Here is a 27,689-nt window from a genome sequence, read left to right as displayed (position 1 = left end):
CTCTGCCTCACCCCTACTCGCACTGTCTCTCTTAAAAATAATAAAATAATAAAATATTTTTAAAAAATTGAAAGATTGTTTGGGTCTCCTGGGTGGCTTAGTCAGTTAAGTGTCTGACTCTTGGTTTCAGTTCAGGTCATGATTTCATGGTTTATGGGTTCGAGCCCTGCATCAAGCTCTTAGGCTGATAGCAGAGCCTGCTTTGGATTTTCTGCCTGCTTCAGATTCTGTCTCCCTCTCTCTCTCTTTCTCTCTCTCTCTCTCTCTCTCTCTCTCTGCTCCTTCCCCACCCAGTCTCTGTCTCCTCTCTTTCTCTCTTTCTCTCACACACACAAAAATAAACATTTTTTTTAAATGCTAATAAACAAGAATTACCATCTTAAAATCGAAGTCACTGGTATTGGGACACCTGGGTGGTTCAGTGGGTTGAATGTCCAACTTCAGCTCAGGTAATGAGCTCGTGGTCTGTGAGTTTGAGCCCCACATCGGGCTCTGTGCTCACAGCTTGGAGCCTGGAGCCTGCTTCTGATTCTGCATCTCTCTCCCTCTCTCTCTCTCTCTGCCCCTCCCCTGCTCGCCCTCTGTTTCTCTATCAAAAATAACTAAACATTAAAAATATTTTTTTAAGAAGTCACTGGTATCTAAATTTTTATTGTTATTTCAAGTACATACTGTTGTATTTTTGTTGCACTTCATTATATTGTTAATTTTTTCAAATACGTAGCATGAAGTAACCTGTTTAAATCTGTGGTTGCAAGTTTTTGAAAAAATCTTTTTTAGCTTTTAGTAAAACACGGAGGAGACTTGTTTGCTGAGAATGAGAATAAAGATACTCCTTGTGATTGTGCTGAAAAGCAGCACCACAAAGATTTGGCCCTCAATCTGGAATCACAAATGGTATTCTCACGAGATCCTGAAGCTGAAGAAATAGAAGCTGAATATGCTGCGTTAGACAAACGAGAGGTAAGGTGTTTTTTTTTTAAATAAATGATATGGATTTTATATTAAATTTTATTTTTCTACTTTAAAATCCAGTTTGTGTGGTCTTCTCTGCAATATGCTTAACACCATTTCATCTGTATAGCCATAAGTAGGAGCGCCTGGGTGGCTTAGCCGGTTGAGTGTCCGACTTCGGCTCAGTTCATAATCTCGTGGTCTGTGGGTTCGAGCCCCGTGTTGGGCTCTGTGCTGACAGCTCAGAGCCTGGAGCCTGCTTTGCATTCGGTATCTCCCTCTCTCTTTGCCTCTCCCCCGCTCATGCTCTGTCTCTCTCTTTCCCTGTCAAAAATAAATAAACATTAAAAAAAAATGTTATATAGCCGTAAGTATAAAAATACATCTAGAAAATCTGGAGGTGGTAACTGTTCTCTAAAATATGTATATGTTTACTTATATTTAAGTAGAGATGCTAATGTGTAATATGAACTCCTAACCATTTCTACTGTTCTAAAACTGCAGTCCTCCTGTTCCTCAGTCCTTCCTGTCTTCTAGGTTGCTCTTATCAACAAACATGCTTTGCTAACTTTTATCTTAAAACAAAACAAAAACAGCAAAACAGTCACTCCATTGACCACTTTTCTCCCTTTCCCCCTTCAGTTGTAGCCCCATATCTCTGAGCCTCTTGCAGCGTGACTTTCCTCCTTTCTATTTTGTTGGAAGTGCATTTGTCATGGATATCAAGAGTTGCCATTTTGCCAAATCCAGCGGGTAGTGTTCTCTCCCACTCTTACTTGAATTCCTCTGCAGCACTTGACACAATTGACCACTCCCTTCTTAGTGAAGCATTCTTCCCTTAGCTTCAGGGACATTGTTCTTTGGTTTTCCTTTAAGTCTTTCTTGTTTCAATAAACATTACCTCCCTCCACTGAATTGCTTAAGCATAAATGGGCAAGCGTTTCAGTTCCTCATTTGTCCTTATATCCAAACAATCTGAGAATGTTGTCAATTTTACCTCCAAGAGTATAACCTAGATCCATTTACTCCTCCTAGTCTCTACTCCTACCTCCCCAGGCCCTCTCCACCCGAACCTCTCATCTGAGGTACTGTAACAGTTTCCTAACTGACCTCCTTCCTTCTGTTTTGGTCCCCCTAGAATCCATTGTGTACACATAAGCTGGAAAGACATTTTAAAACTTAAATTAGATCATATAAATCTCTTAAATTACTTAGTGACTTCTCATTGTACTTGGAATAAAATCCAAACTATTCTCTCAGATATAAAACCTTATATGGTCTCACTACTACCTCTCCCAACATCATCTCAAACCTTTCTTCCCAGCATATTTTGCTCTAATTATAATACCTAGACTACAGTAAGGTTTTTGCATTTGCTCTTTTCTATATCAGAAATCTCCCAGTTTTTCTTTTGGCTGGCTCAGTAGTTCTTCAGAGAGGCAATCTTGGACTATTCTTTCCCAAATAGGTCCCTCTCCTTCCATTATTCTTTACCATAACACCCTACTTTTTATAACACTCATCACATGCTGTAATGATTTTGTTTATGTATTTATTCTTTTTTTTTTTTGCCCTTCTTTCCTGTTAGATGGTCAACTCCATGAGGGCCAGAATCATAACTGCCTTTTTCAACAGAGTATTTTCAGTGTCTGACACACTGCTTACACAGTGAACATCCATAGATGGTATTTCTTAAGTATTTTGAGCTTCAGTATTCCAGATTACCAAAGGAACTGAGTTTCTTGGAATTAAGAAATTTATATTTTTTTACCCTTTGTGTTTCTTAAATTAGGTTATTTTATCGGAATGCTTTTTCAGGTTAAGTCACACATAGAAAGAGAGGCCAATGTCCTAAACACTTTCACATGGTTGTTAAATTCACACAGTAAGCTTAAGTAACTGTTATGCCCCCTTCTTTTTTTAAATGAGGAAGATAAACCAGAAAATAGTTGAATAACCTACCAGGATCAAAGTGAGCTAAACCGATTCTTCGGACTTCAAGCCAAAGCATCTCTATTTGCTATACTGTCTGACTTTTCATAATCTATCGTCTTGAGTCATACATACATATATACATACTATTACTGTAATAATTAATGTAATTTAGTCAGAAGAAAATATTTAAACAGTAATATTCTAAAAATAATGTGATTAAACTGAAAAACATTTAATGACTATATTTAGGCTTTTTATCAAAGATACTATCTTAACTTATAATTAAATCAGAAAAATAATAGTATTCATTATCAATAGACTTAAGATGTAAATGAATTTAATGTAACTATAATAAACTATTAAGTTAACAAAAAGTTACATAACAATTTGATACTCATTATATAGAAAAGACTAGTATATTTTGAGATTGAAGTATGCCAAAATGCTAATTATGGTATGGATAAGTTTTTTTACTATTATTATTTTTCTATTTTCATGCATTTCTTAAAATTTATAATGAGTATTTATTGCTTAAAAAAATGTAAAAAATTCCTCCTTCCTGACTCTACCCCACAGTGGTAACAATTTCTTATGTGTATGTCTTGTTTAAGAAACATACATATGATATAAACAAACGTATAACATAGAATTTTTATTGCAAAAGGAAGGTCATTGAGTTCTGCTACAATATTTTTTTCTGTAAAAATTTTTTTTAATTTAAGTATAGTTGGCACATAGTGTTACATTCGTTTCAGTTGTACAAAATTCAACAAGTTTGTATGGTATGCAGTGGTCACCACAAATATATAGCTACCATATATCACCATACAATGCTATTACAATACCATTAATTTTATTCCCTAATAAATTAATGTGTACCTTTTATTCCCATGACTTATTTATTCCATAATTGGAAGCCCGTTTTTCACACTCCCCTTTACCCATTTTGCCCACCCCTTCACCATCCCTCCCTCTAGCAACCATTAGTTCTCTGTATGTATGTGTCTGTTTCTGCTTTTTTTTTTTATTCATTCGTTTTTTTTTTTTTAGGTTCCATGTTTAAGTAAAATCATATGATATTTGTTTGTCTCTATCTGACTTATTTCACTTAGCCATAATACCCTGTATGTCCATCCAGTTGTTGCACATGTCAAGATCTCATCCTTTTTGTACAGCTTAGTGATATTCCATCAGGTATGTGTGTATACACCACATCTTTACCCATTCATCTATCAGTGGATGCTTAGATTGCTTCCATATCTTGACTATTGTAAATAATGCTGTAATAAACATAGGGGTGCATATATCTTTTCAAATTAGTGTTTTTGAGTTCTTTAGTAGTGGAACTACTCAGTAATATGGTATTTCTATTTTTAATTTTTTGAGGAACATCCATGCTATTTTCCACTATACCAATTTACATTCCCACAAACAGTGCATGAGAGTTTCTTTTTCTCCACATCCTCCACAACTCTAAAATATTTTTTCAACTTAACAATGTATCGTGACCATCTTTCCTATTAAATATTGATGAATATTTAAATAATTTAGATATTATCTATATTAAAAACAGGCTAAAGTGAATATTTATCTATTTATTTCATATATATTTTTATCTAGTTGTGTCATTATTGTGGTTTGAAACATGGATCTGAAGCCATGCTGACTGGATTCATATTTTAGTCCCATGAGTGACATACTATGTGGCCTTAAGTAGTTATTCCTCTGCTTCAGTTTCTTCTTCCTTAAAATGGAGATAATAATGGTCCCTACTTCATAGAATTGTAGTGATGCTTAAATGAGTTAATATATGTAAATACGTAGAACAGTGCCTGAATCATTATATGTTTTATCTAAATGTATGCTGTTATAATCATGGTCATCATATATAATTGTTACTGCATTTATATACATATTTTAAAAGTATATTCCCTGGGGCGCCTGGGTGGCGCAGTCGGTGAAGCGTCCGACTTCAGCCAGGTCACGATCTCGCGGTCCGTGAGTTCGAGCCCCGCGTCAGGCTCTGGGCTGATGGCTCAGAGCCTGGAGCCTGTTTCCGATTCTGTGTCTCCCTCTCTCTCTGCCCCTCCCCCGTTCATGCTCTGTCTCTCTCTGTCCCAAAAATAAATAAACGTTCAAAAAAAAGAAAATTAAAAAAAATAAAAGTATATTCCCTATAAATTTGTAGAAATTGGTTTGATGGATCATGAGATGTACATATTTTATAGTTTAATAGATGTTGTTAGGCTGTCCTAAAAGATTATATCAGTTTATTTTCTTCTAGTAGCATGTTAGAGAATTCTTTTCCACATATTTCTGCTAGCATTACATATTATCAGTGTTTTTATTTTTGCTAGTTTAGACAAATGGTACCTGTTTGAATTTTTTTACTTTACTATTCTGTAAATTGATTGTTCATTTGAGTTTTTTTCTTTGGATGGTTTGTGTGTTCTTAATGCTTTCCAAGAAAAGTTTGTGTATTTTTCTGTTTTCACTTAGGATATTCAGAGATGTAAATTTTTCTTACTCCGTGGCTTCTGAATTTTTTTAATGTTAATATTGTAATCATATGCCCCAGTTTTTTTCTAGTTTTCTAGTTTTGTTTTTAATCCTTATTAGGATCATTTTGTCTGATATTTTATAATGTTTAAAAACAATACTTTCACAAACAAATACCTACACACAAATGTTTATAGCAGCACTATTCACAATAACCAAACGTTGAAGACCAAATCTCTATCAACAGATGAATGGATAAATAAAACGTGAGATATACATACATATACAATGGAATATTAGTCGCAAAAAGGAAAGAAGTACTAATACATTCTACAATATGGATCAATCTCAGAAACATTATGCTATGTGAAAGGAGGCAGACACAAAAGGTCACATATTAAATAACTCCACTTATATGAAATATACAGAATAGGTAAATCCATAGAGACAGAAAGCACACTAGTGTTTGCCAGGGCCGAAGAGGAGGAAGGACTAGGGAGTGACTACTTTAATGGGTATGAGGTTTTCTTTTGGGGTGATGAGAATTTTGGGAATTAGATGTATGTGGTAGTTGTACAACATTATTGAATGTATTAAGGCCACTGAAATATACATTTTAAAATTGTTAACTTTAAGTAATGTGTGTTTCGTAACAATTTTAAAAATAAAACCAGGATGCTTTGGTGGTTCAGTCGGTTAAGTGTCCAAGTCTTGGTTTCAGCTCAGGTCATCTTCTCACAGTTAGTAAGATCGAGCCCTGCATGATCAAACCCCACATCAGGCTCCGTGCTGACAGCGAGGAGCCTGCTTGGGATTCTCTCTCTTCCTCTCTCTCTCTGCCCCTCCCTCGTGCCTACATGCACACGCTCTCTCTCTTTGTCTCTCTCAAAGTAAATAAACTTTAAAAAAAAAGATAAAAATAAAACCAAACAAAATTGCTTTCTTTAAAATTCATTTTTATACTTTCTACTTTGATCCTGACCAATGTTTGGATTATTCTGCCTATGCTAATAGTTTTATACAACCCACTATGTGATTGTATTAAACTATATAATTAGGTAGTTTAAAAGATTCCTGTTCCCAAGGTGAAGTGTTTTTTCTAGCTAAGTTTCTTGATTCAATTAATGATCTGGACAGTGTATAATATTATATCTCTATAATTTCTTCTTGACACATTTTAATTAAGTTCTTTCCTTCAGATTAGTTTACAAATGAATAAAATCTACTTCTTCATCCCATCATTCAACAAAACTGTTGAGGGACATTCAGCAAACTGGCAGAGGGACTACTCTGCCAGACACTGTTTTAGGAGCTTGGAGATACAGTGAGGAACAAAGATAAACCCCTGCCCTCTAGGTGCTTATATTCCAGCATCGATAGAGATGCACACAAATAAGCTTAAAAAGTAAATGAACACAGTTTGTGAGAGTGCTAATTGCTATAGGGGCATAAAAACAAGGTGTCGTGTTGGAGTGATGGCTGGGAAGACTGTATTTAATTTATATAAATCTGGAAAGGCAGAACAAAGAAACTAGTAGGTATTGGGCCTGGTAGGGGTCAGGCTCTGTAGGAGTAGATTGTGTGGCTACATGTAGTAAATGAAGGGAAAACTGAGCAATATGTTGCTATGAAAGCCATCTGAAGAATCCCCTCTCCCAATTCCTCTCTAGGTCTTATAACCCAGGAAGGCTCAGGCTGTTTTTCTGGCAGGGAACCTATATGATGGACATTGCCTTGGCTGGTTTAACCTACTGTGCAAGAGCAGCTGCCTTCCTCTTAGGTCAAAGTACAGATCAGGGTAGACCTTGTCTTAATCCCAGGGGAGAACAGCTGAGTAAGGAGCAAGGAAACTAAAACAAAGGGAAGGGTCCTAGAATTCTAAAGACTTTCTTTAGCTATTCTTTACCCTTTCTCCTCCAGGCTAGGCTCATGGATCAGGTAATGAGAGATTGATATTAAGAGAAATTGGAAATACTCTTTTTTCCCTGAGTGCCTTTCACATCTTCTAAAATTTTAACAATTACCAATATAATTGAGTAAATAAGTACCCCCCCCTTTTTTTTTTTTAACAACAAGCATGTTTTACCTATATAGTCAGGGGGAAGCTGTTTTCATTGTGGAAAAACATAAAAACAAATTTCTTCTTTCATAAATCCTTTGTCATAGTTTTTTTCTGAAACAGTTTTTGAAGATAACTGTCACTTTATACTTGATATCAAAGGGGTACAGTTTGTATGTTAGGCTGTTTCGCATTTCTTCAGTGGTATTTTGGTAGCAAAGTATGCATTGATGCAAAAGAGGTACTTTTATTCACTGTCTTCCTTTTTAAATTAGGTTCCGTTTTCTTTCTATGTATCAGTACTGACTGCTTTGAAGGTTATTGCTAGATTGTGTTTAATCTGAAAATAGAAGCAGTTTATCTTTGCAACAAGAAAGAGAAAGGCACCTTCATTTTCATTCTTCTTGCAGAAGAGATGGCTAGTGCCCACTTGGGACTGAGCAATGTATTGAAATGCTTCACATGACCTAATTATAGTTCTGTTGCAGAGATTCAGAGTGAATATGTCACATGCCCATGAAGACAGTATATCTTTCTCCTTCAAGAACTATTTTTCTTCCAATGTAACATTTTTAAGTTTAAAACTATGCATTTTTTAAACTTAATATATGCAGATTGCTTATAGTCTCTCTTTTTTAATATATGTGTACTCAAAATTTATTTGGATTACGTAAATGAAAGCAGAATGATACCTAATCTCAGGGTGCCTGGGTGGCTCAATCAGTTGAGCATCCAATGGTTTCTGCTCAGGTCATACATGCTTAGGTCATGATCCCAGGGTCATGGGATTGAGCCCCACATCGGGCTCCACACTGAGCGTGGAACCTGCTTGGAATTTCTCTCTCTCTCTCTCTGCCCCTCCTCTGATCATGCACACATTCTCTCTTTTTCTAAAAAAACAAAAGAGAGAGAGAGAGAGAGAGAGAGAGAGAGAGAGAGAGGGAAATATCCATTCTCATTGCTGAGGCAGGAAAGGTACCTGGAATCCCAAGTATAAACTTGGAATATATTTTTTAGAAGTAATGTTCTACATAGTGTGTAACTTCTATACTGGAGTGAATACTATAAATTTAACCATAAAAGGATTTCTTAAGTTTTTGCAGGGGAAAATGTGGTTCATAAATTAGTTTAAAAGCAAACTATACATGATAGTTGGGATTGTAAGGATCAGGAAAGTTTATCATGTCAACTGAGAAAAATTATCCCTATTGAATCGCAGTCATAGGAGGTTAAGTAAGACTTGGTAAAATGGTTTCCATGATACCAAAAAAATGAAGCAAGAAATAAAGATAATATATTATTCTAAAATATCTGTAAATCAGCTAAAATGGATGAAGTTTGCTAATTACCCAGAATTCTCTAGAGACTGTGATACATGCTGCCAAAATACATTCTCAGTTCTTTGGAATTTCTACTGCTTTTTAAGCTATGGCCTTTAGTCTATGTTTACTGTAGTAATCTGGTTACAACTGTTTAAAGAATTGAAATACATGGGGGCGCCTGGGTGGCTCAGTCAGTTAAGTGTCCAACTTCGGCTCAGGTCATGATCTCAGGGTTTGTGAGTTTGAGCCCCACATCAGGCTCTTTGCTGACAGCTCAGAGCCTGGAGCCTGCTTTGGTTTCTGTGTCTCCCTCTCTCTCTCTGCCCCTCCCCTGCTTGTGCTCTGTCTCTCTCTCTCAAAAATAAATAAACATTAAAAAAAAATTTATAATAAAAAAAGATTTGAATACATGTGTATCAATATTAATAATAATAACAATATGGAGTGAAAATAAAAGGAAATTGCCTAGTGATATAATGTTATGCCATAATGTTATGACAACCATATGTCAAATTCATGATAGTGATTTCCATAGGCAAGGATGGGGAGAGTTAGGGAAATGTAATGGGGAAAACATGTCACAGATTATTTTACTTTTATATAATCCCTCACCCCTTGTCTCTGAGGTTTCATTTACCTGCAGTCAGCTACAATCCAGAGCAAATGATCTTCCTTCTGACATATCCTCAGAAGGTCAGTAGTAGCCTAACACTGTATCATAATGCTTATGTTATTTACCTCTCTTGATCTCATCACGCAGGCATTTAACTATCTCACACCATCACAAGAAGTGTGAGCACAGTCCATTAACATATTTTGAGAGAGAAGCCACATTCGTACCACTATTACAGTGTATTACAATTGTTCTTTTTTATTGATGTTAATCTCTTATTATGTCTAATTTATAAATTAAACTTTATCATAGGTATGTATATATAAGAAAAAAAACAGTATACGTAGGGTTCAGTACTATCCATGTTTTCACAGATCAATGGTGGGGGGTCTTGGAACACACATTTCCCCACCAATGAGGCTTTGCAGGGGAGACTACTATATAAAGTTTTGCTTCTTTTGTTTCATTGTGTTTTAAAAAGGACTTGAGGGACGCTCAGTTAAGTGTCAGGCTTTGACTCAGGTCATCACCTCACAGTTCGTGGGTTCAAGCCCTGCATAGGGCTCTGTGCTGACGGCTTGGAGCCTGGAGCCTGCTTCAGTTTCTGTGTCTCCCCTCTCTGCTCCTCCCCCGGGCATGCTCTCTCACCAAAAAAAATAAACATTAAAAAAATTTTTCAAAGGACTTGAAACAAGTATAGCAAAAACAGTAATTGTTTCTGAATAGTGAAACACTTGTGATTTTTATTCTTTGTTTTCTGTTAAAAGAAAAGATAAAGGATAACAAAAAAATTAAAAACCTGATATGATATTGTACCTATATAATGAAAACTAAGGAGCATTAACGAACATTTGAATAAACAGAGGTAATACGTTTGTGACTAAGAGCTCTGAATAGTATGGCATAGTCACTTCTCCCCAAATTAATTAATAAGTATCATGTAAACCACTAATAATCCAAGTTGGATCTTAATAAGTGTAAATGTTTTGTGGTTCAGTGGATAAACTCATTGAACACATATATTTACACATAATTGATTTGCTAAAAGCAAAGACTGGACAAAAACACTTAGAACTTTAATAATGATTATTGCTCAGTGGTGGTATTATAAGGTTTTCATTTCTAATTTTTGTATTATCCAAACTTTCAAAGGTATAAAGTAAGTTTGTCTTGTCATTATAGTATGATACCTTTATTTTAGATAAGGTGCATGAACCTTGGCGTTCATTCCACTTTCTAGCTTTTATAATAAGACCTGTGAAAGAGTAGTTTGAAGTCCATAGTTGTAGGACATATAGAACCGTTTTAACTTCAGTTATCAAACTGAAATAGGAAGACTGAATAAATGATAATCATATAATTTTGTTTCTAGGCATTTAGAATTTCCTAAGAGTATAACAGCCAATTTAACTTGATTTTCTTCTTTTCAAAGCCATATGAAGGATTAAGGCCTCAAGATCTTCGTAGATTGAAAGATATGCTTATTGTGGAAACTGCAGACATGCTTCAGGCTCCACTGTTTACTGCTGAAGCTTTACTTCGAGCTCATGGTAATGAAAAATGTCTTATGCTTCTGAGAACATGAGTGCCTTTTGAAATTTTTCAGAGTTAAAATATAGCCATTTTACTATTTCAGTATAAAACAAAATAGTTTGTTAAACAAGCCTAAGTTGTTTTTTGTGCAGTGGTTACTGCAGTATCCACCATCTTCAGAACATTCTATATTTTGAAGTATAAACTGCCTGTAAATCCTAGAGGGGAAATGGGAAATTTGTTTTTAAAAATCATGCTTTTAGGGGCACCTGGATGGCTCAGCCGGTTAAGCATCTGACTTCGGCTCAGCTCATGATCTCACAGTACATAAGTTCAACCTCCACGTTAGGCTCTGTGCTGACAGCTCAGAACCTGGAGCCTGCTTTGGATTCTATGTCTCCCTCTCGCTCTCTGCCACTCCCCTGCTTGTGTTCTGTTCTGTCTCTCTCTCTCTCTCAAAAATTTAAAAAAAAAACCATTTTTTCTTAATTAAAAAAAAAATAAAAATCATGGCTACTAAATCAGCTTAAAGATTGTCTAATTTTAAAATGTGTCTGATTTAAGCAGGATTGAAAGTTGGAATCTGTAATCCTAGTACTAGTTTTGACATTAATTTTTACTAAAGTCAATGAAATATTTAACAATTGTGTTATTAGTACTGTCAGTTATATTTATTTTATATAAAGGGTGTTTCTTGCCATGAAATGCACGAAGTGAAATTGTAGAGTCAATGCAGAAATATACTATCCCTTTTAAGGTTTGTTTTGTTTTGTTTTGTTTTGTTTTGTTTTGTTTTTAAGAACATTACCAACTTAGGAAAAGTACTCAGCTTATTTTAAATTTTCTGTGATATACTTAAGGCAGCCATTTTGGGAGTTGTCACATGGTGAGCTGGACCCTCTCATTGCACAGTTCATAGTTTCAAAGTTAAGTTTTTTCCGATTTAAGAATTATTTTTAGAGCACCTGGGTGGTTCAGTTGGTTGGGCATCCAGCTCTTGATTTCAGCTCAGGTCATGATCCCAGAGATGTGGGATCAAGCCCTGAACTGGGCTCTGCACTGAGCATGGAGCCTAATTAAGACTTTCTCTCTCAGGGCACCTGGGTGGCTCAGTCAGTTGAGCGTCCGACTTCGGCTCAGGTCATGATCTCACAGCTTGTGAGTTCAAGCCCCGCATTGGGCTCTGTGCTGACAGATTGGAGCCTGGAGCCTGCTTTGGATTCTGTGTCTCCCTTTCTCTCTGCCCCTAACCCACTTGTATTCTGTCTCTGTCTCTCTCAAAAATAAATAAACATAAAAAAAAAAAAAGATGTTCTCTCTCTTTCTCTCTCTCTCTCTGTCTCCCTTTGCCCCTCTCTCTGCTCACACGCTCTCTCTCTAAAATAAAATAAGATGATAATAAAAAAATAAAATAAAAATTAGTTTTAAAAAGAGAGAGGTAAATAACTATTCTAGTCATTACTTGGCTTACCTATTTTAACTATAAATCTGTATCATCTATACTAAAATAGAATGTCATCTTCAAAAATATATGATCTTTTGATCAGAAGAAAATTTAAAATTCCATATTTCATCATCCCTTGATCATCACTGTGAATAATTTGGAGTATAACTCTCTAGAATCCTTGCCTTCAGTATTGAAATTTCCCACGGTTCTGTACTTGAGACTCTTTTCCACTTTATATGCCAGTGATTCTTAAATTTTTGTATAAATAAGGATTATTACCTGGGAACTAACCAGAGATTCCTGGACTTTCCACAGAGTCCAAGTCATTAGGTGAGGGATGAGGCTTAAAGTAAGTGTTGTAGAGATGCCTACAAGTGGGCCACTCTCTGAGAAACATTGTTGCACCCATTTATCTAATGAAACCCAAGATTTCAAAAACCACCCAAAGAATAAAGAGTGTATCTACAACCTGACTTTAATAGAGTATTTGAGAGGCACCTGGATGGCTCATTCGGTAAGCATCTGACTCTTGATTTCAGCTCTGGTCATGATCTCACTGTACCTGAGAACAAGCCCTGCGTCAGGCTCAGTACTGACAGCACAAAGCCTGCTTGAGATTCTCTCTCTCTGCCCCTCTCCTGCTCACACCTCTCTCTCTCTCTCTCTCTCTCTCTCTCTCTCTCTCAAAATAAATAAACATAAAAAAAAAGAAATACAACCTCAAATACTTCATTTTGTTAAGTTTGTTTATTTTGAGAGAGAGTACATGCATGTACACATGAGAGTGGGGGGAGGGGCAGAGAGAATTCCAAGCAGACTCCAGCACAGAGCCTGTCTCAGGGCTTGATCTCATGAATTGTGAGATCATGACCTGAGCAGAAATCAAGAGTCAAAAGAGTCGGACACTAAACCAACTGAACCACCCAGGTGCCCCAAGGTTTGCATTTCTAAATGTCTGTTTAGCAATTTTCTCCCCAATCTAAGGATGTTCACACCTGAACTCCTCTTTTCTCCCATTGTCTTGATACATGAGTATCAACATTCATTAAATTATGCTGCCAGAAACTTGAAAGTCTACTTTACTCCTCCATCTCTGTTAAACTTGGCCACAATCTTACCATTTCTCTTTTTAAGTGTCTCTCATCCTCCCAGCATACCCACCCCCACCCTCTCTAGCTCTTTCCATTCCCACTGTCACTGACTTAAATTCAGGCTGTCATTAGTTTCCATCTAAATTGTATTCTCCTGAGTCCTGGTCTCCCATGTTGCCATTCTTCTTTCACCCTATTAATTTTTCATATTGCCCTTAGACTGTTCTTTTAAAATTCACATCTGAGCATGTCACTGCCTTGCTGAAAAATCCTTCACTAGCGTTCCACAAACTTAAAACCATCCAGACTCTTTAGTAGACCTTTATGACCCAAATTTCTTTACCTGAACTGTCAGTCACCCCATTCCTTTACTTATGCCTTCTTAATTAACCATGTCTTTCAGGAAGCCTTTTCTGCTTATGTGTTCCCAAGTCTGCACGGAGACCCTTCCTGTCTATTCCTACTACATCTTCTGTCATACACTTAGAATACAATGTTATGATAATCTCTTTTTTTGCTTTTCCTGGAGCTTAACCTGGGAAATACAATATTATGATAATCTCTTTTTTGCTTAACCTGAGGTCTCTTAGAGGATAGCTTTTATTATTTTTTGTTTCCAAAATATCTGACATACATTAAGCCCTCAGAAAATGTTTACAGAAAGAATAATACATAATAAGTACTATCCCTGAAACGTTATTTATATATACATTATTCCTGCGCATATTGCATTGGCTAGAATTTGGTCACTTGGCCACACTTAACTGCAAACAACAGTTCTGCACTGCAGTATTTTTTGTGTATTTATAGCCATTTTTGCCTTAGGAATCTACAATCACCTAGATAATACAATGTATCATAGCTCCAAGTCACAATATAGAGAGAATCCAAGGCTAACTTTACCAATAATTTTTTAAAAGAACATTTTCATCTGTATCTGTTTACTGTATATCAAGTATTATTAAATAATCAACTCCATTTTTACTCCATTGATATTTTCCTGTTACTTCTTTTACATAATAGGGGTCAGTTCTAATAAGGTGATATCTAATTGAATTTTCCTATTTGGCATTTATCTATTCTGTGATAACTTTCTTGATAACTTACTTACATATTCTATATTTTACTTCCCTATTAAGGAATAAAATAGAGGCTAGCGGGTTTTCAAATGGACATCTCTTCTAATTGTTTGGGTAGTATTGGTGACAATGACATTTGACAATCAAATAATATTTACAGATATAAATGATGTTAGAGAATAAAATAGTGCACAGAACCACAATTTATACTAATTGCTCTCAAAACCTGAATAGGCTTTGTTTCAGAACTGTTAAACTGAACTATTTGGAAGATTTATAGATTATATCCTTGGTCACATTCACTCAGCTTTACACAGGAAAATAGATTTGAGCACTATATTATCTGTTGTCAAATTTAGTCCCAAAGTAGTGAAGTTGATCTAGATTAACCAGAAGACCGAAATGTTGAGCAGTATTTGCTGAGCAGTAATTGAATTTTAAGGAGGATTCTGTTAGGAATACAGAGGTCATTGTCTAAGTATTGCCTCATTAATACAAGTAATACATAATTGAATGCTACCTAATAAGAAAATAAGTAAAATTTACAAAATATGAGACCAAGGCTAATTTTGTGCTTAGAGTTCATTTACATTGAAGTATTTTTTTAAGCTCCTTTGGATATTCGTCATGTTCTATAGGCAATTAAATGTCAGTGGCCTATATCTTCTCAGTCTGCTCTCTTCCTAGGAAACTATATCTTCTCTCAAGGTTTATATAGGTATAGATTTTTCCCTTTGGACTAGACTTCTTAGCTCCACATGTTTATACATAATTGCCTATTTTAAAGCATCTCTAGGATATCTCAGAAGCTCCTTAAACCTCAGTATGTCTAAAACTAAGATCATTCTCTGGTAGTCCCTATTTACATAGATGGTATCAACCGGCCAACTGGATAAACCTGGGACACCAACTTTGGCATATCTTGTCCTTCAGACCCTATGTGCTGTCATCACCAAATTGTCACTTTCACCTTCCATGTCTTAAACTTCTCTCTTTCTCTTTATCTCCACTGCAGCCACCTGGCCCTAGCTTCATCTCTCACTTATACTACCCATTACCATCCTATTTGGACTATCTTCCCTCTACTTCTGCCCTATCCAGTTTCTTTGTTTGTTGTAGTCACAATGATCTTTTCAAATCTGATTGTGGTAACCTGTCCTTCTTAACCCCAAGCTCTACTTTTCAGTGACTTTCTATCACTCCTAAGCTGATGATAGAAGTGTATTAAAAAGTCTTGCATGATCTAGGCCCAGCCTATTTTTTCAGCCTTATCTCATAAGATGCCTCCCCTCTGATCTCCATGCTAGAGCTACACTGACCTTTTTTTCTTTTAAGAGACTCTTTTTTTTTTTTTTTAAGTTTATTTCTTTATTTTTAGAGAGAGGCAGACAACAGGGGCGGGGAGGGGGCAGAGAGAGAGGGAGAAAGAGAGAATCCCAAGCAGGCCCCGCACTGTCAGTACAGAGCCTTGATGCGGGGCTCAGACTCATGAACTGTGAGATCATGACCTGACCCAAAATCAAGAGTTGGATGCTTAACTGACTAAGCCACCCAGACACCCCTACACTGACCTTTTTAATTTCACAAGAATGCCATCTTCCCTCCTACCACAGGGTCTTTGAACATGCTGTGTACAGCCTGTCTAGAATGTCTTCCCCCACTCTCTTTTATTAGTTAACTCCCACTCATCCTTCATTTGTCCACTCCAAACTGTTTCTCCAGCGTCACCTTCTCTGACTCAGATTCTCTCCCTCTCCTCCATGGCACTCTGATGGTGATGATTCTTTTGTTATTGTATTGATTTTTTACTTCATGTCTTTCTCCTTACTAGACTATAAGTTTCATGAAGGCAGGAATCATGCCTGATTATTCCTCCCATTGTATCCCTACTGCCTGACAGTGCATATAAAAGACATTTAGTAAATATTTGCTAAGTGAATGTTATAGAATCCAAGCAGAATTTGTGCTGAAAAATATTTCTAGTAGATAAAACTAAAATTTAGCATACTTAATATCTGTTTATAAAAATTATAGTAGTTCTCTCTTTTTCCTTTATTAAAAAGTGACATAATGGATACTTTGGAAAATAATCCTACTGTTCGAAGAAAAGTAATTTTAACTTTTTAAGTAAGTAATGACCTATCAAAACACTGATGTCCATGTAGCAACATTTCCTAGAATGCACTCATACAGTTTTTTTTCAGTTGTTAGATTTTTCTTCCTCTTTGTAATCTGATTCCTTTTCCAATCTTGTTTTCCATCTTTTCAAACCACAGTATGATATGCTATAACTTTACAGAATTGCTCATGTCTCTTCATTATACTTCTGTGCCTTTTCACAAATGGTTTACACAGCCAGAAACACACCCAGTCTATCTGTATTGCACCTCTAAGTTATAATAATTATGCTGTTAAACCACCAAATACACTGATTTAATATGGTCAGAAAAAGTCTTGCATAGGAAATTCCTATAGTTCTTTGTGTTAGAGCTGTAAAATTGTATAGAATGGGCCTACGTTGAATAATTGACTCTAGGATGACTCTTGACCCTGTACTTCACTGTGCTACAGTGGAAAGAAAACAGGTTTGGAATTACAGAAACTGATTTCAAATTCCTCACTATCTGTGTGAGCCGGGGCAAGTTATATAACTTTCCTGAGTCCTGGTTTCTTCACCTAAATAATGATTGAAAGGTTTGTTGGGAGGAATAAATTAAGTAATGTCTATAAAACAGCTAACAAAATTGGATGTACTTATTTATTATTTTTAATGGGTTAGTTTTTATGGCTCTGGACTTTATAACACACTTCACTTGGCTATTTTAAAAGTGTTCATAGTAGGGGAGGCGCCTGGGTGGCTCAGTCGGTTGGGCGTCCGACTTCAGCTCAGGTCATGATCTCACCGTTCATGAGTTCGAGTCCCACGTCAAGCTCTGTGTTGACAGCTCAGAGCCTGGAGCCTGCTTTGGGTTCTGTGTCTCCCTCTCTCTCTGCCCCTCCCCCACTCACGCTCTGTCTCTATCTCTCTCAAAACTAAATAGACATTTAAAAAAAAAGTGTTCATAGTAGGAAGATCATCTTTAGTTCAGTCAGATGTGAACTCAATACAGAATTTATACCTAAATCACTAAAACTTTATAACCATAATCCCTTCAGAAATTTCTTCTGCTTTCAAGCTGTATATCAAATGATTTTTGGACTTATTGTTGACATTTTGACATGTTTATAGTAAGCTGTCCAATCATTTTACCACTTGACACTGGTGAAACTAGTTGGAAAATTTACATATTTTTCTTGAAAAGAGTAAAATGGCTAAATGAAACCTATGCCAAAAAAAAATTTAGTAACTTCCGAAAGTGATGAGGCATTTCTTTTGATTATTAGAAATGACTGGAAGTTGTGATGATATTGGTAGATATTGACATATTTGTAAACCACAGTAGATTATAAAAGTTTAAATTCTTGTTTAAAAATATTAGTGCATATAACATACCTGAATACTCATTTGCAGTTACTACTTTCATATAGAAGAGATAGCCTATATCACTTTAATTTATCCTCTTTTGTTATTATGAAACTCTTAAAACATCACCATATTTTCTGTTTTTTGAGAGCTATCTATTCCATTTTTCTTAAAGACTGGGACAGGGAGAAATTACTTGAGGCTTGGATGTCCAACCCAGAGAACTGCTGCCAACGATCAGGTGTTCAAATGCCAACTCCACCACCGAGCGGGTATAATGCCTGGGATACGCTCCCTTCTCCAAGAACTCCAAGGACTACACGTTCTTCTGTCACCTCTCCAGATGAAATAAGTTTATCTCCTGGGGATTTGGACACCAGTTTGGTATGGTTCAGTATTCAGTGTATTTCCCGTAATTTTGTGTTTAGTCTTTTAACTTTTAACTTATTTAATGTTGTTTCATGGAACCTTTTAGCTAAATTCCTATAATTGAATCCTATACCCTTCTTAAAGGGTTCAGTTATTTCACCCTTTGGTAAGTATTTATTATCATAGAATATTTTGGTGATCTCTGAATTACAGATTGAAAAACAAAAGCTCTTCTTTTCTCATTTCAAAACAGAAAACGGAAAAGAGTTTGAGAAAGCCATCTACTGTATTTTTACTTAAAATCTCCAGGTGTTTAAAGTTTTAAACACACCATGCTGAAATATTAAAAGTTGAGTTTATAGAGGCACTTTAAATAAAAAATATGAAAACGCTTACAATAAAATATTGATAATTATGTATTTGTTTCAGTAAAGCTTCTTGAGTGTATCATCTAGATTTCCATAGTAAATGTTTTTTTTTTTATTGAGAAACAATACTGCCATTGTCTGCATTTTTAAATGGCATACCATTGTTATGCTGTTATACTCAAATATGTGATGAAAATGAAAGTATTCTGGGTTTTGTCTTGGCTTTCTCAGAAAACAGGATTCTACTTCTATAGTTTGCATCTGTAACACTGGAATGTTTGCTCCTGATAAGTCATTGTTTAGAAGATACATAGCCTTGCAGTAGGGTTCCCTGGGTAGAAATCCTTAAATTGCTACTCTAAATATCCTGAGTTTTTATGTTGAAAACACAAAGTTACTCTGTTTTTGTAGATTTTCTGGGATGAGTATGGGCTAAAGAACATGATATTGAAATGGTTATTTTGCAGGGGACAATTTGATCTTGACCTGAGTAGATTTTTTTTTTTTTTTTTTTGGACCTGAATAGACTCTAATGGTTTGCTTCTTATACTTTTCTTCACAAATGGATAGTTGCATTTGGGAAATTTGGAATTTAAGAGTTTGACTTGTACATTAAAATATTTAAATCCCTTAATAGTTTATAATGAAGTAGGCATGGTATTTGGTATTCAGTCAAAAATAAGCGTACTAACTGTAACTTCCCTTATAACTATGAAACACTTAACTTTGTAATTACTACAGTAGCATTTTTGTATTAAACTAACAAACGAATGAATATATTGTTCTCTCTACAAAGTATAACTTCATTTAAATCATTGCTTTTCTTCATCTCCAGTGTGACATTTGTATGTGCAGTATTTCTGTATTTGAAGACCCAGTGGATATGCCCTGTGGACATGACTTTTGTAGAGGATGTTGGGAGTCGTGAGTATATGTGCAGCTTATTAGTATTTCTTACTGCATGACAGCGCTTTGATTTGGTAATGAAATTGCTTGCTTTTGATATTTAATGATATGGATTATTGATATTGGTTTCAGAGTTACACTGAAATATACTTTACTACTAAGGAAGAATTTTTTTTCCTTATTTTTACATCTTCCCATGTATTAATACAGTAAAATCATTTAATTTAGTAATAAATGTTATTTCACTTAATGTAAGGTACTTCTGGTAACAAAGCAGGTATGCATAAATAAGTTTCCTTAGTATTTTCATTTATATTACATCTAATGTAAGTTTCAAGCCTATACCTAAATATCAAGAATAACTTTTTTAATATTCCAGTAATTTGTAAACATTTGTTTTATGCTTTCTCTACATTTTTTGTGACAAGCAAATAGCCTTGAAAATTTGTAACAGGATGGATGTTTAAAATCCCTTCTTAGGGGCTCCTGGGTGGCTTAGTTGGTTAAGCATCCAACTTTGGCTCAGGTCATGATCTCGCAGTTCATTGGTTCAAGCCCCGCATCAGGCTCTGTGCTGACAGCTCAGCGCCTGGAGCCTGCTTTGCATTCTGTGTCTCCCTCTCTCTCTGCCCCTCCCTTGCTCTCTCTCCCTCTCTCTCCCTCTCTCTCTCTCTCTCTCAAAAATAAACATTAAAAATTTTTTTAAATCCCCTTTTAACCTATTCAGAGTTCAGTGTCTCTTCTAGACATGGTTTGGGTATATTTTAAAAATGGGAAATTTATTTTGTTTCTCATGTTTATTTTTGTTCTCCTTCCCATTATCTTGCCAAGAGTTATACTTTCTTTCCATCCATTAACTTTGCTCTAATGTCGCACTTTTCAAGAGAGGTTTATAAACAAAATGAAAGAGAAGATCAATGTAATTAGTGAGCAATACAATAACCATGTTATCTCTGGAGCACATAAATCTACTGATTAATGACCTAGGCAAAGCATGTCATTAGTATTTAAGGAATCTTAAAAATCAGAAGTTTTCAAAGTATTATTTTTCATGGAGTACCAGGTACCAAGTATAGGGACCTGGGGAATACCGTGTTGGGTGAGAGAGCAAGAACCTGAGCAAATTTTCTGTTGTTCTTATAAACAGATTTTTTTTAACAAATTTTGTTGGAGTATAATTGACATATGATAAACCACATATTTAAAATAAATAATTTGATAAGCTTTGACAAATGTACACACCCATGAAACCATTACCACCATCAAAATAATAAAAATATCCATCATCCCGCAAAACTTCATTTCTCCTTGAAATCCCTCCAGTCCTTCTTTCTCTGTCTCCCTCATCCTCTGCACACCCTCCTGCCTCCAATTTGTAGACAACCACTCATCTTTCTGTCATTCTGGTTTTGAGTACATTTTGTTTTTTAAGTCAGGGTATAGCGCAAGATTTCATTTGGAGGGGGATATACTGCTTCTTAAAAAGTCAGAATAAATGAGACTACATGGTCGGTTTTTTTTTTCTTTAAACATAGACTAGACTCTAATTAAATAAGATCAAATTAGTACAGCTAATACAAGCAACCTAATTGGTAAGGGTCAGGGTTTACAATCCAAAGCTAACTTTGACCTAGTTCTGGATGCAGAAAAGCTTCCACACGTACAATACTTTGTTTAGCTTAATTGTTAACTCTGTTGCATTAGGGAGTATTTTCTGGGTTCTACCAAGTTTGCTACTTTGGACCTTGGTTTCTGTGTGAAAACTCAGCCTCCCCAAGGGATTTACTTGAATTTTTTTGAACTTCCTTTACCTCCTTCGCCACACTTCTGTCACAGGAACCATCTCCCATACTCATCAGACTAGCCATGGGAAGTTTATGGTAAGATTTAAATTTGAAAGATCTAATTATTATTTTCTGTGGTACTTTATCAACCTACCTAGGATTCCCCTTCCATCAGCCTGCCAGTAGTTCTTGTCAAATCAAGCAGCAGTAAAACAGGTTCTAGGTTGGGTGACTTATATGTTGATAAAATCATTTTTAAATTAAATGTAGCCCTTTCTAGGCATATAGAAAAGAAACTTCTTTGTTTAATAAGATTGGAAGAATTTTAAAAGATCCTTAGATAGTTGAAAAACCTTTCAATTTATTTCACTCTTCCCTACCCCATGATGTCATCAATCCAGCCAGGTGCTTGGAAGCATCTACTCCGAGGGCTTAAATGAAAAAAAATTAATATTTTCTACCCAGCCTAGAATATCTTCCTGCTACTTATTAGTTGTTAATTTAGCTAAGTGGTAACCTCCTTGTGCCTCCATTTCCTTATCTATAAAATGGTGATAATAGTACTTCATAAGATTGTTGTCAGTTTACTGTCAAATGACTTAATGTATGTAAAATACTGAGAATGAACAGGGCCTGGCACATAGTTACCACTTGATAAATGGTAGTTATTGTTATCTTCCTAAGGGTGGGTAGCCAACAAGATAAAAATGCAAGTAAAGTTTGCCCCAGATTTCTCCCTTTTATTAACATTCATCAACTCCATGTTCCGCTCATAAATTTAGTGGGAAATTGTGTCTTGATGAAGATTAATAGCATGGCTCACAGGGAAATGATCTTGCTTTCAGCTGAGATCTTCTCAGTTCTGTCATTTAAACTCCCAGAGATAGTTAAACCTACTCTGATTAGAGTACATAAAATTCAAAACATCATCATATAGGAACTGTAAGCAAACAGTGCACTTTCACAGGAGACTATTAAGATATATTCAGCTTTTCAGGGAACTTATTCATAGCTAAAAGGAATAATAATAAACCCATTATTTATGTGTTAACATAAATAACATTTACTGTGAATAATTAACTATTTTCAATTAAAAAATTAGAAGAGTCGTGTTGTTTTGCAAATCCCTTTAATGTCTAGCTTAATAACAGACAGCTATACTCCCATACATTCAGTCTGTAATAATATATTGTTTTGGTTGACATATATAAAGAATATTTGGCTTCACAAAGATGTGTAGATGGAAAAAAGAGAAGTATATTAATAAGTTTAGATACTCTAATATACATCATACTGGTAGTTTCTTAATGGTTAGCTGCAGTATAAAATCTGAAACCTTATCAATAGATTTTTTTTTTTTGGTACCTCTACATTAAAATCTGTTGGTCTATCTTGCACTGCATCATTTTGGAAAACATTTATTCACTGGGTTATGTAGATCTTCCAGTGTTAACATATTTCACTACACATAAATATAGTAAAAAAAAAAAAAAAAAGCACATTAATTACTATCATCACCAAACTCATCAGAAAAGTCTCATATGTGGAATTTAAAAAACACAACAGATGAATATAGGGGAAGGGAAGGAAAAATAAAAACAGAGAGGGAGGCAAACCATAAGAGGCTCTTAAATACGGAGAACAAACTGAGGGTTGCTGGAGGAGAGGTGGGCAGGGGGATGGGCTAAATGAGTGATGGGCATTAGGGAGGGCACTTGTTGGGATGAGTACTGGGTATCATATGTAAGTGATGAATCACTGGGTTCTACTCTTGAAACCAATACTACATTGTATGTTAACTAACTTGAATTTAAATAAATAAGTTTTTAAAAGAAAAAAAGAAAAGTCTATAGATATTGGGAAGCGGTCAAGTTCACAGTAGCATTAAGAATTTTTCAAAATTCTAATTTTTATGTGAAGTCTTGAACTTTATCATTGGCAACAAATACTGTCAACTTTTTTCCTTGACGTGACAGGCTCATTTAATTAATTTTCTAAATAAATAGTGTTCAAATAAAAATAGCATTCCATGATAAAAGTAGGTAGGTCCACTTCTAAATTGAACATTTTCCTAAGTACTTTTCCCCGAGACAACTAACATGGTTTGGTATGCAGCAGAAGTTCATTATGCTTACTTCCCATTTCTTTGCACAGCATACCCAAAAGATGTGTACTTGTGGGCTAAGACTTACTATAATAAAATAAATAATAAAATTTATTAATAACCAGTAATTCATAATTATTCCATCAAGGCTATTCTTAAATGAAACTGGCTTTTTAACTACAAGTGTGAAGCAGTGAAGAATATAAAGTCTACCAGTACGGTTTTAGCACCACTGCCATGATTCTTGCTACAGCATCAGCAGTTTTAACTGAAAAACAAAGTTTTAGTACCATTATGAAAGTAGTTTGGACCTCATAAACCCCCTGAAAAGTCTCAGGTCCACAGATCACACTTTGGGAACTGCTGCTCCATAGCATTTCCCCTAAACACTTCATCCATCTTTATTTCTGTGAAATTGTTTTTCTTGACACAGAGTATATACAGGTAATTTTTAACTAGTAACTAAGGTACAGAGTGGCCTTCTGTTGACATATGTCAGTTTTGTGGAGTGTGTGTGGCTTTTAAATTATACTGAGAAATAGAAGGGAAGATTTTAAACATGTTGAATTTTAAATGCATATGAGGCATTTAAACAAATATTGTGTGTAGTAAAATCTATAGCTAAGGAGAGACATCTGGGCTTTAAATTTCGGAGTCATTAGCATATAGGTGGTAGTTTAAGTTAGGAGTATTTTAAAAAGTTTTTTAATGTTTATTTTTGAGAGAGTGCAAGTGGGGGAGGGGCAGAGAGAGAGGGAGACACAGAATCTAAAGCAGGCTCCAGGAACTTGAGCTGTCAGCACAGAGCCCGACACGGGTCTCGAACCCCCAAACCATGAGATCATGACCTGAGTTAAAGTCAGACACTTAACCAACTGAGCCACCCAGGCACCCCAAGTTAATATTCAGATCACCCAGGAAGATTGAATGGAATGGGAAGAAAAGGTTTTTGGTGTGAATGGGAAGAAAAGGTTTTTGGTGTGAAAACCCTAGAGAACGTAAAAATCAGTGATCAGAGGAGTAAAAGTCACTAGTGGAAAAGATGGATAAGGAGCAACCAGAAGTAAGAAGATAATGCCAGCAGAAAAAAAATAAGTCCTAGAAGCCAGAGAAAAGAGAGAATCTAAAAGAAGGAACTGTTTAGCGGTGTCTGATGCTCCAGAGAAGTCAATGCAGATAAAAATTGAGAAGTTTTGAATCCTTGGGCTAATGGGTAGTCTTATGGCCTTGTTGAGAGCTGGCCATTCAGTGAAGAGGTGACAAAAGCTAGAGTGTTGCAGGTTGAATGGGATGGACTTGAGGAAGTAATGACAAATCATCGAACTATTTTGTCAAGAAAATTTGATATGAAAGGAAAGTAGAGCTAAAAAGGATCATTTGGTTGAGAAATGTTTCAGGGTGGGAAAAAACTTGAGCATATGTATTATGCCAAAGAAAAGAGCCATTAGGGAGACAGAGAGACAGAAACAGAGACAAAGAGGGGATAGGTTTCTGGATTGTGCAAGTTCCAGAGCTGGCCAGAATATTTAAGGATTAGCTTGGGGGTGAAGAAGAAAGCCATCTTTCACTGAAGTGAGAAGGCAGAGACAGCTAAAGATATGGCTAGGTCTGGGGTATGTTAGAAAGGGTATTAGGAGAGGGTTCTGGGGGCACCTGGGTGTTCAGTAGGTTAAGCATCAATTCTTGATTTCAGCTCAGGTCATGATCTCATGGTTCGTGGGTTCGAGCCCCATTGGGCTGTGCTGACAGTGCAGAGCCTGCTTGGGATTCTCTCTTCTTCCTCTCTGTCCCTTCAGCACATGTTCTCTTGCTCTCTTAAGTAAATTAAAAAAAACAGAAGAGAGGGCTCTGTTTTCCTTAAAGTGCCAGGATGAAATTGTGGAAGAAGGAAATGGAGCAGAGGGGGTAGATCTGATGACAGTAAGTTTGATTTTTTTTTTTTTAAGTGCAGTAGAATTAAGAGCCTGAGAGAACCTGAAGGAAAAATACTGCAGGCAGAAGAGTCAAACAGTTGATAGTGATCACTAGAGAATGGTGACTTAATTGCCTGGCTTTCCATTTATTTTCTCTAGGTTTAAGTGTTAAATCACACTTTAAAAGCTCATTTCTTCTTGTTTGTCCATAGGAAATATTAATAATAAAAATAAAACCCTTGCTAAAATTTATGAATTCTTATCTATGCCAGGCACCATGGAGATGTTCATATATTATATCATATAATCTGTGTAACAACCCCAAGAAATGCTTATTATTACCTCCATTTTACAGATAGTGAAACTGAGGGGCAGACAGGTAAACAAATTGCTAAAGATCATATGACTTGTTAGTGGCAGACCTGGAATTGTCTAACCCAAAATCCTGCTCTTAAGCACTTAATTCACCTAGGGCTACATTCCTGTCACTCTCCAGGATGCCTTTTCCCTGGGCAACTAGGGAACTAGTTTGACTAGGTCAACTAGTGTGCCTGGAGTAGGACATGCAACTTAATACTCGTCTGAATGAAATATAAGCAGAAAGTCTTTTCTTCAAAAAGGTATGCTATTTTGCAATGCCACTCCCAAATCTCTTGGATTATCCAGGATTTTAATTCTGTACAATTGCTCCCTTTTCTTTAAAAGTACGAAATATTGAGAATTGAATGTGACCTTTCCAATTCACTCATTTCTTAAATTTTAATGTTATGTATATTGTTTCAGATTTTTAGAATAAAGCAAAACAAGAACATGTATAAAATATATATATAACGTAAATATGAGTATATATATTCATATATGTGTGTATGTATGAATAAATGAATGGTTGGGCAAATAATATTTAATAATATTTGTGAATTATGTGAATTATATATATTTTATTAAATCAATTGTATTATAATTGATATTCCACACTTTGTTCATTGGTGTTATTTTAATTACACTCTAAAAGAAAATTGAGCATAAAGAAAAAATTCTTAGAATGTGAAAATAAGTTATATTTTTCCTTTTTTTCTATCAATTGATAATTTTAATAGATTTTTGAATCTGAAAATTCAAGAAGGTGAAGCTCACAACATTTTCTGCCCTGCATATGATTGCTTCCAACTTGTGCCTGTGGATATCATAGAAAGTGTAGTTTCTAAGGAGATGGACAAACGATACCTACAGTTTGATATTAAGGTATGCTGCCAATTATCTGATTTCCATCATTTTAATTTTATTAAAACTGTGTAACAGATTTATTTAACTTTTTTTTTTTTTTGAAAACACGTGAAATAATGGACTCTGACTTTTGTCTCCCAGAAAAACTGCATGAAGGAGTGCTGGCATTAATTACAGTTATAAGCTAAAGCATTATTTTGTAGTCATGATAGAAGTAAAAGTAGGGGCACTTGGGTGGCTCAGTAGGTTGAGTGTCCAACTCTTGATTTTGGCTTGTCACGATCCCAGGTTTGTGGGATCAAGCCCCCCCACCAGGCTCCATGCTGAACATGCAGCCTACTTAAGATTCTCTCTCTCTCCCCACTTTTGCCCCTCTCCCCCACTCGCTCTCTCGCTCCCTAAAATAATTTTTTTTTAATTTTAAAAAACAAGTAAAAATTAAAAGCCGAAGTAGTAATTTACAGAAAATAAAAAATGTTGGTCAGAACTGTATGCTGATTTGCCTGTTGGCACTTTTATAACTGATTGATGAGAACAGTATTCAAAGTAGGTAGTACCTATTTGAAGTTTTCTAAAAGACATATTTTACATTACTACATGTAAATATTCAGAAATAAAGATTATCAATTTAGAATGGCTTTTTGAAAAAATAGTTTCATATAGTGAATTATGTTTCTTTTTTCTGCATTCTTTAATTTTGTTTAAGAGTTGTGCAGAAGCATAGGTAAGTTACTTTCTTGTGTGATTTAAAAATTATACTTTGACTGCTTTATGCAGATTTTTTTGTAGTCTAACCCCTATAACATATGGACTTTTAAAAAGACATTCTGCTGTTTCATAACATAGAAAGCATCATAATATTGACTTCTGTATTATTAGGGCACCATTTAGAAATTTGCAGTTCTAATGTAACTAATAATCACATACAAGATTCTATTCTATAATTATTTGCCATCAGAAAAGCAGCATATTGTATGAGAAAACATGTTTAAATTACACATTTTCTTTGTGAATAGTTATGTTTTA

The 27,689-nt window shown here is 35.4% G+C and overlaps 1 protein-coding gene across 3 annotated transcripts in view; it reads left to right on the top strand.

The window, feature by feature from the left end:
* The window catches only part of ANKIB1 (ankyrin repeat and IBR domain containing 1), a 145,200-nt gene that overhangs the window by 75,261 nt on the left and 42,250 nt on the right, over positions 1–27,689 (top strand). For all 3 annotated transcript variants that reach the window (XM_015066513.3, XM_015066512.3, XM_053218469.1), the window contains 5 exons: positions 781–963; positions 10,815–10,932; positions 18,171–18,379; positions 19,568–19,656; positions 26,537–26,681. In XM_015066513.3, coding sequence (XP_014921999.2) covers positions 781–963; positions 10,815–10,932; positions 18,171–18,379; positions 19,568–19,656; positions 26,537–26,681 — 744 coding nt within the window. The remainder of the gene's footprint in view (positions 1–780; positions 964–10,814; positions 10,933–18,170; positions 18,380–19,567; positions 19,657–26,536; positions 26,682–27,689) is intronic.

This window comes from Acinonyx jubatus, chromosome A2, assembly GCF_027475565.1.
Source record: "Acinonyx jubatus isolate Ajub_Pintada_27869175 chromosome A2, VMU_Ajub_asm_v1.0, whole genome shotgun sequence".
NCBI classification, from domain to species: Eukaryota; Metazoa; Chordata; class Mammalia; order Carnivora; family Felidae; genus Acinonyx; species Acinonyx jubatus.
Note: the sequence above shows the minus strand (reverse complement) of the source record. Positions and strands in the feature narration are given on the sequence as shown.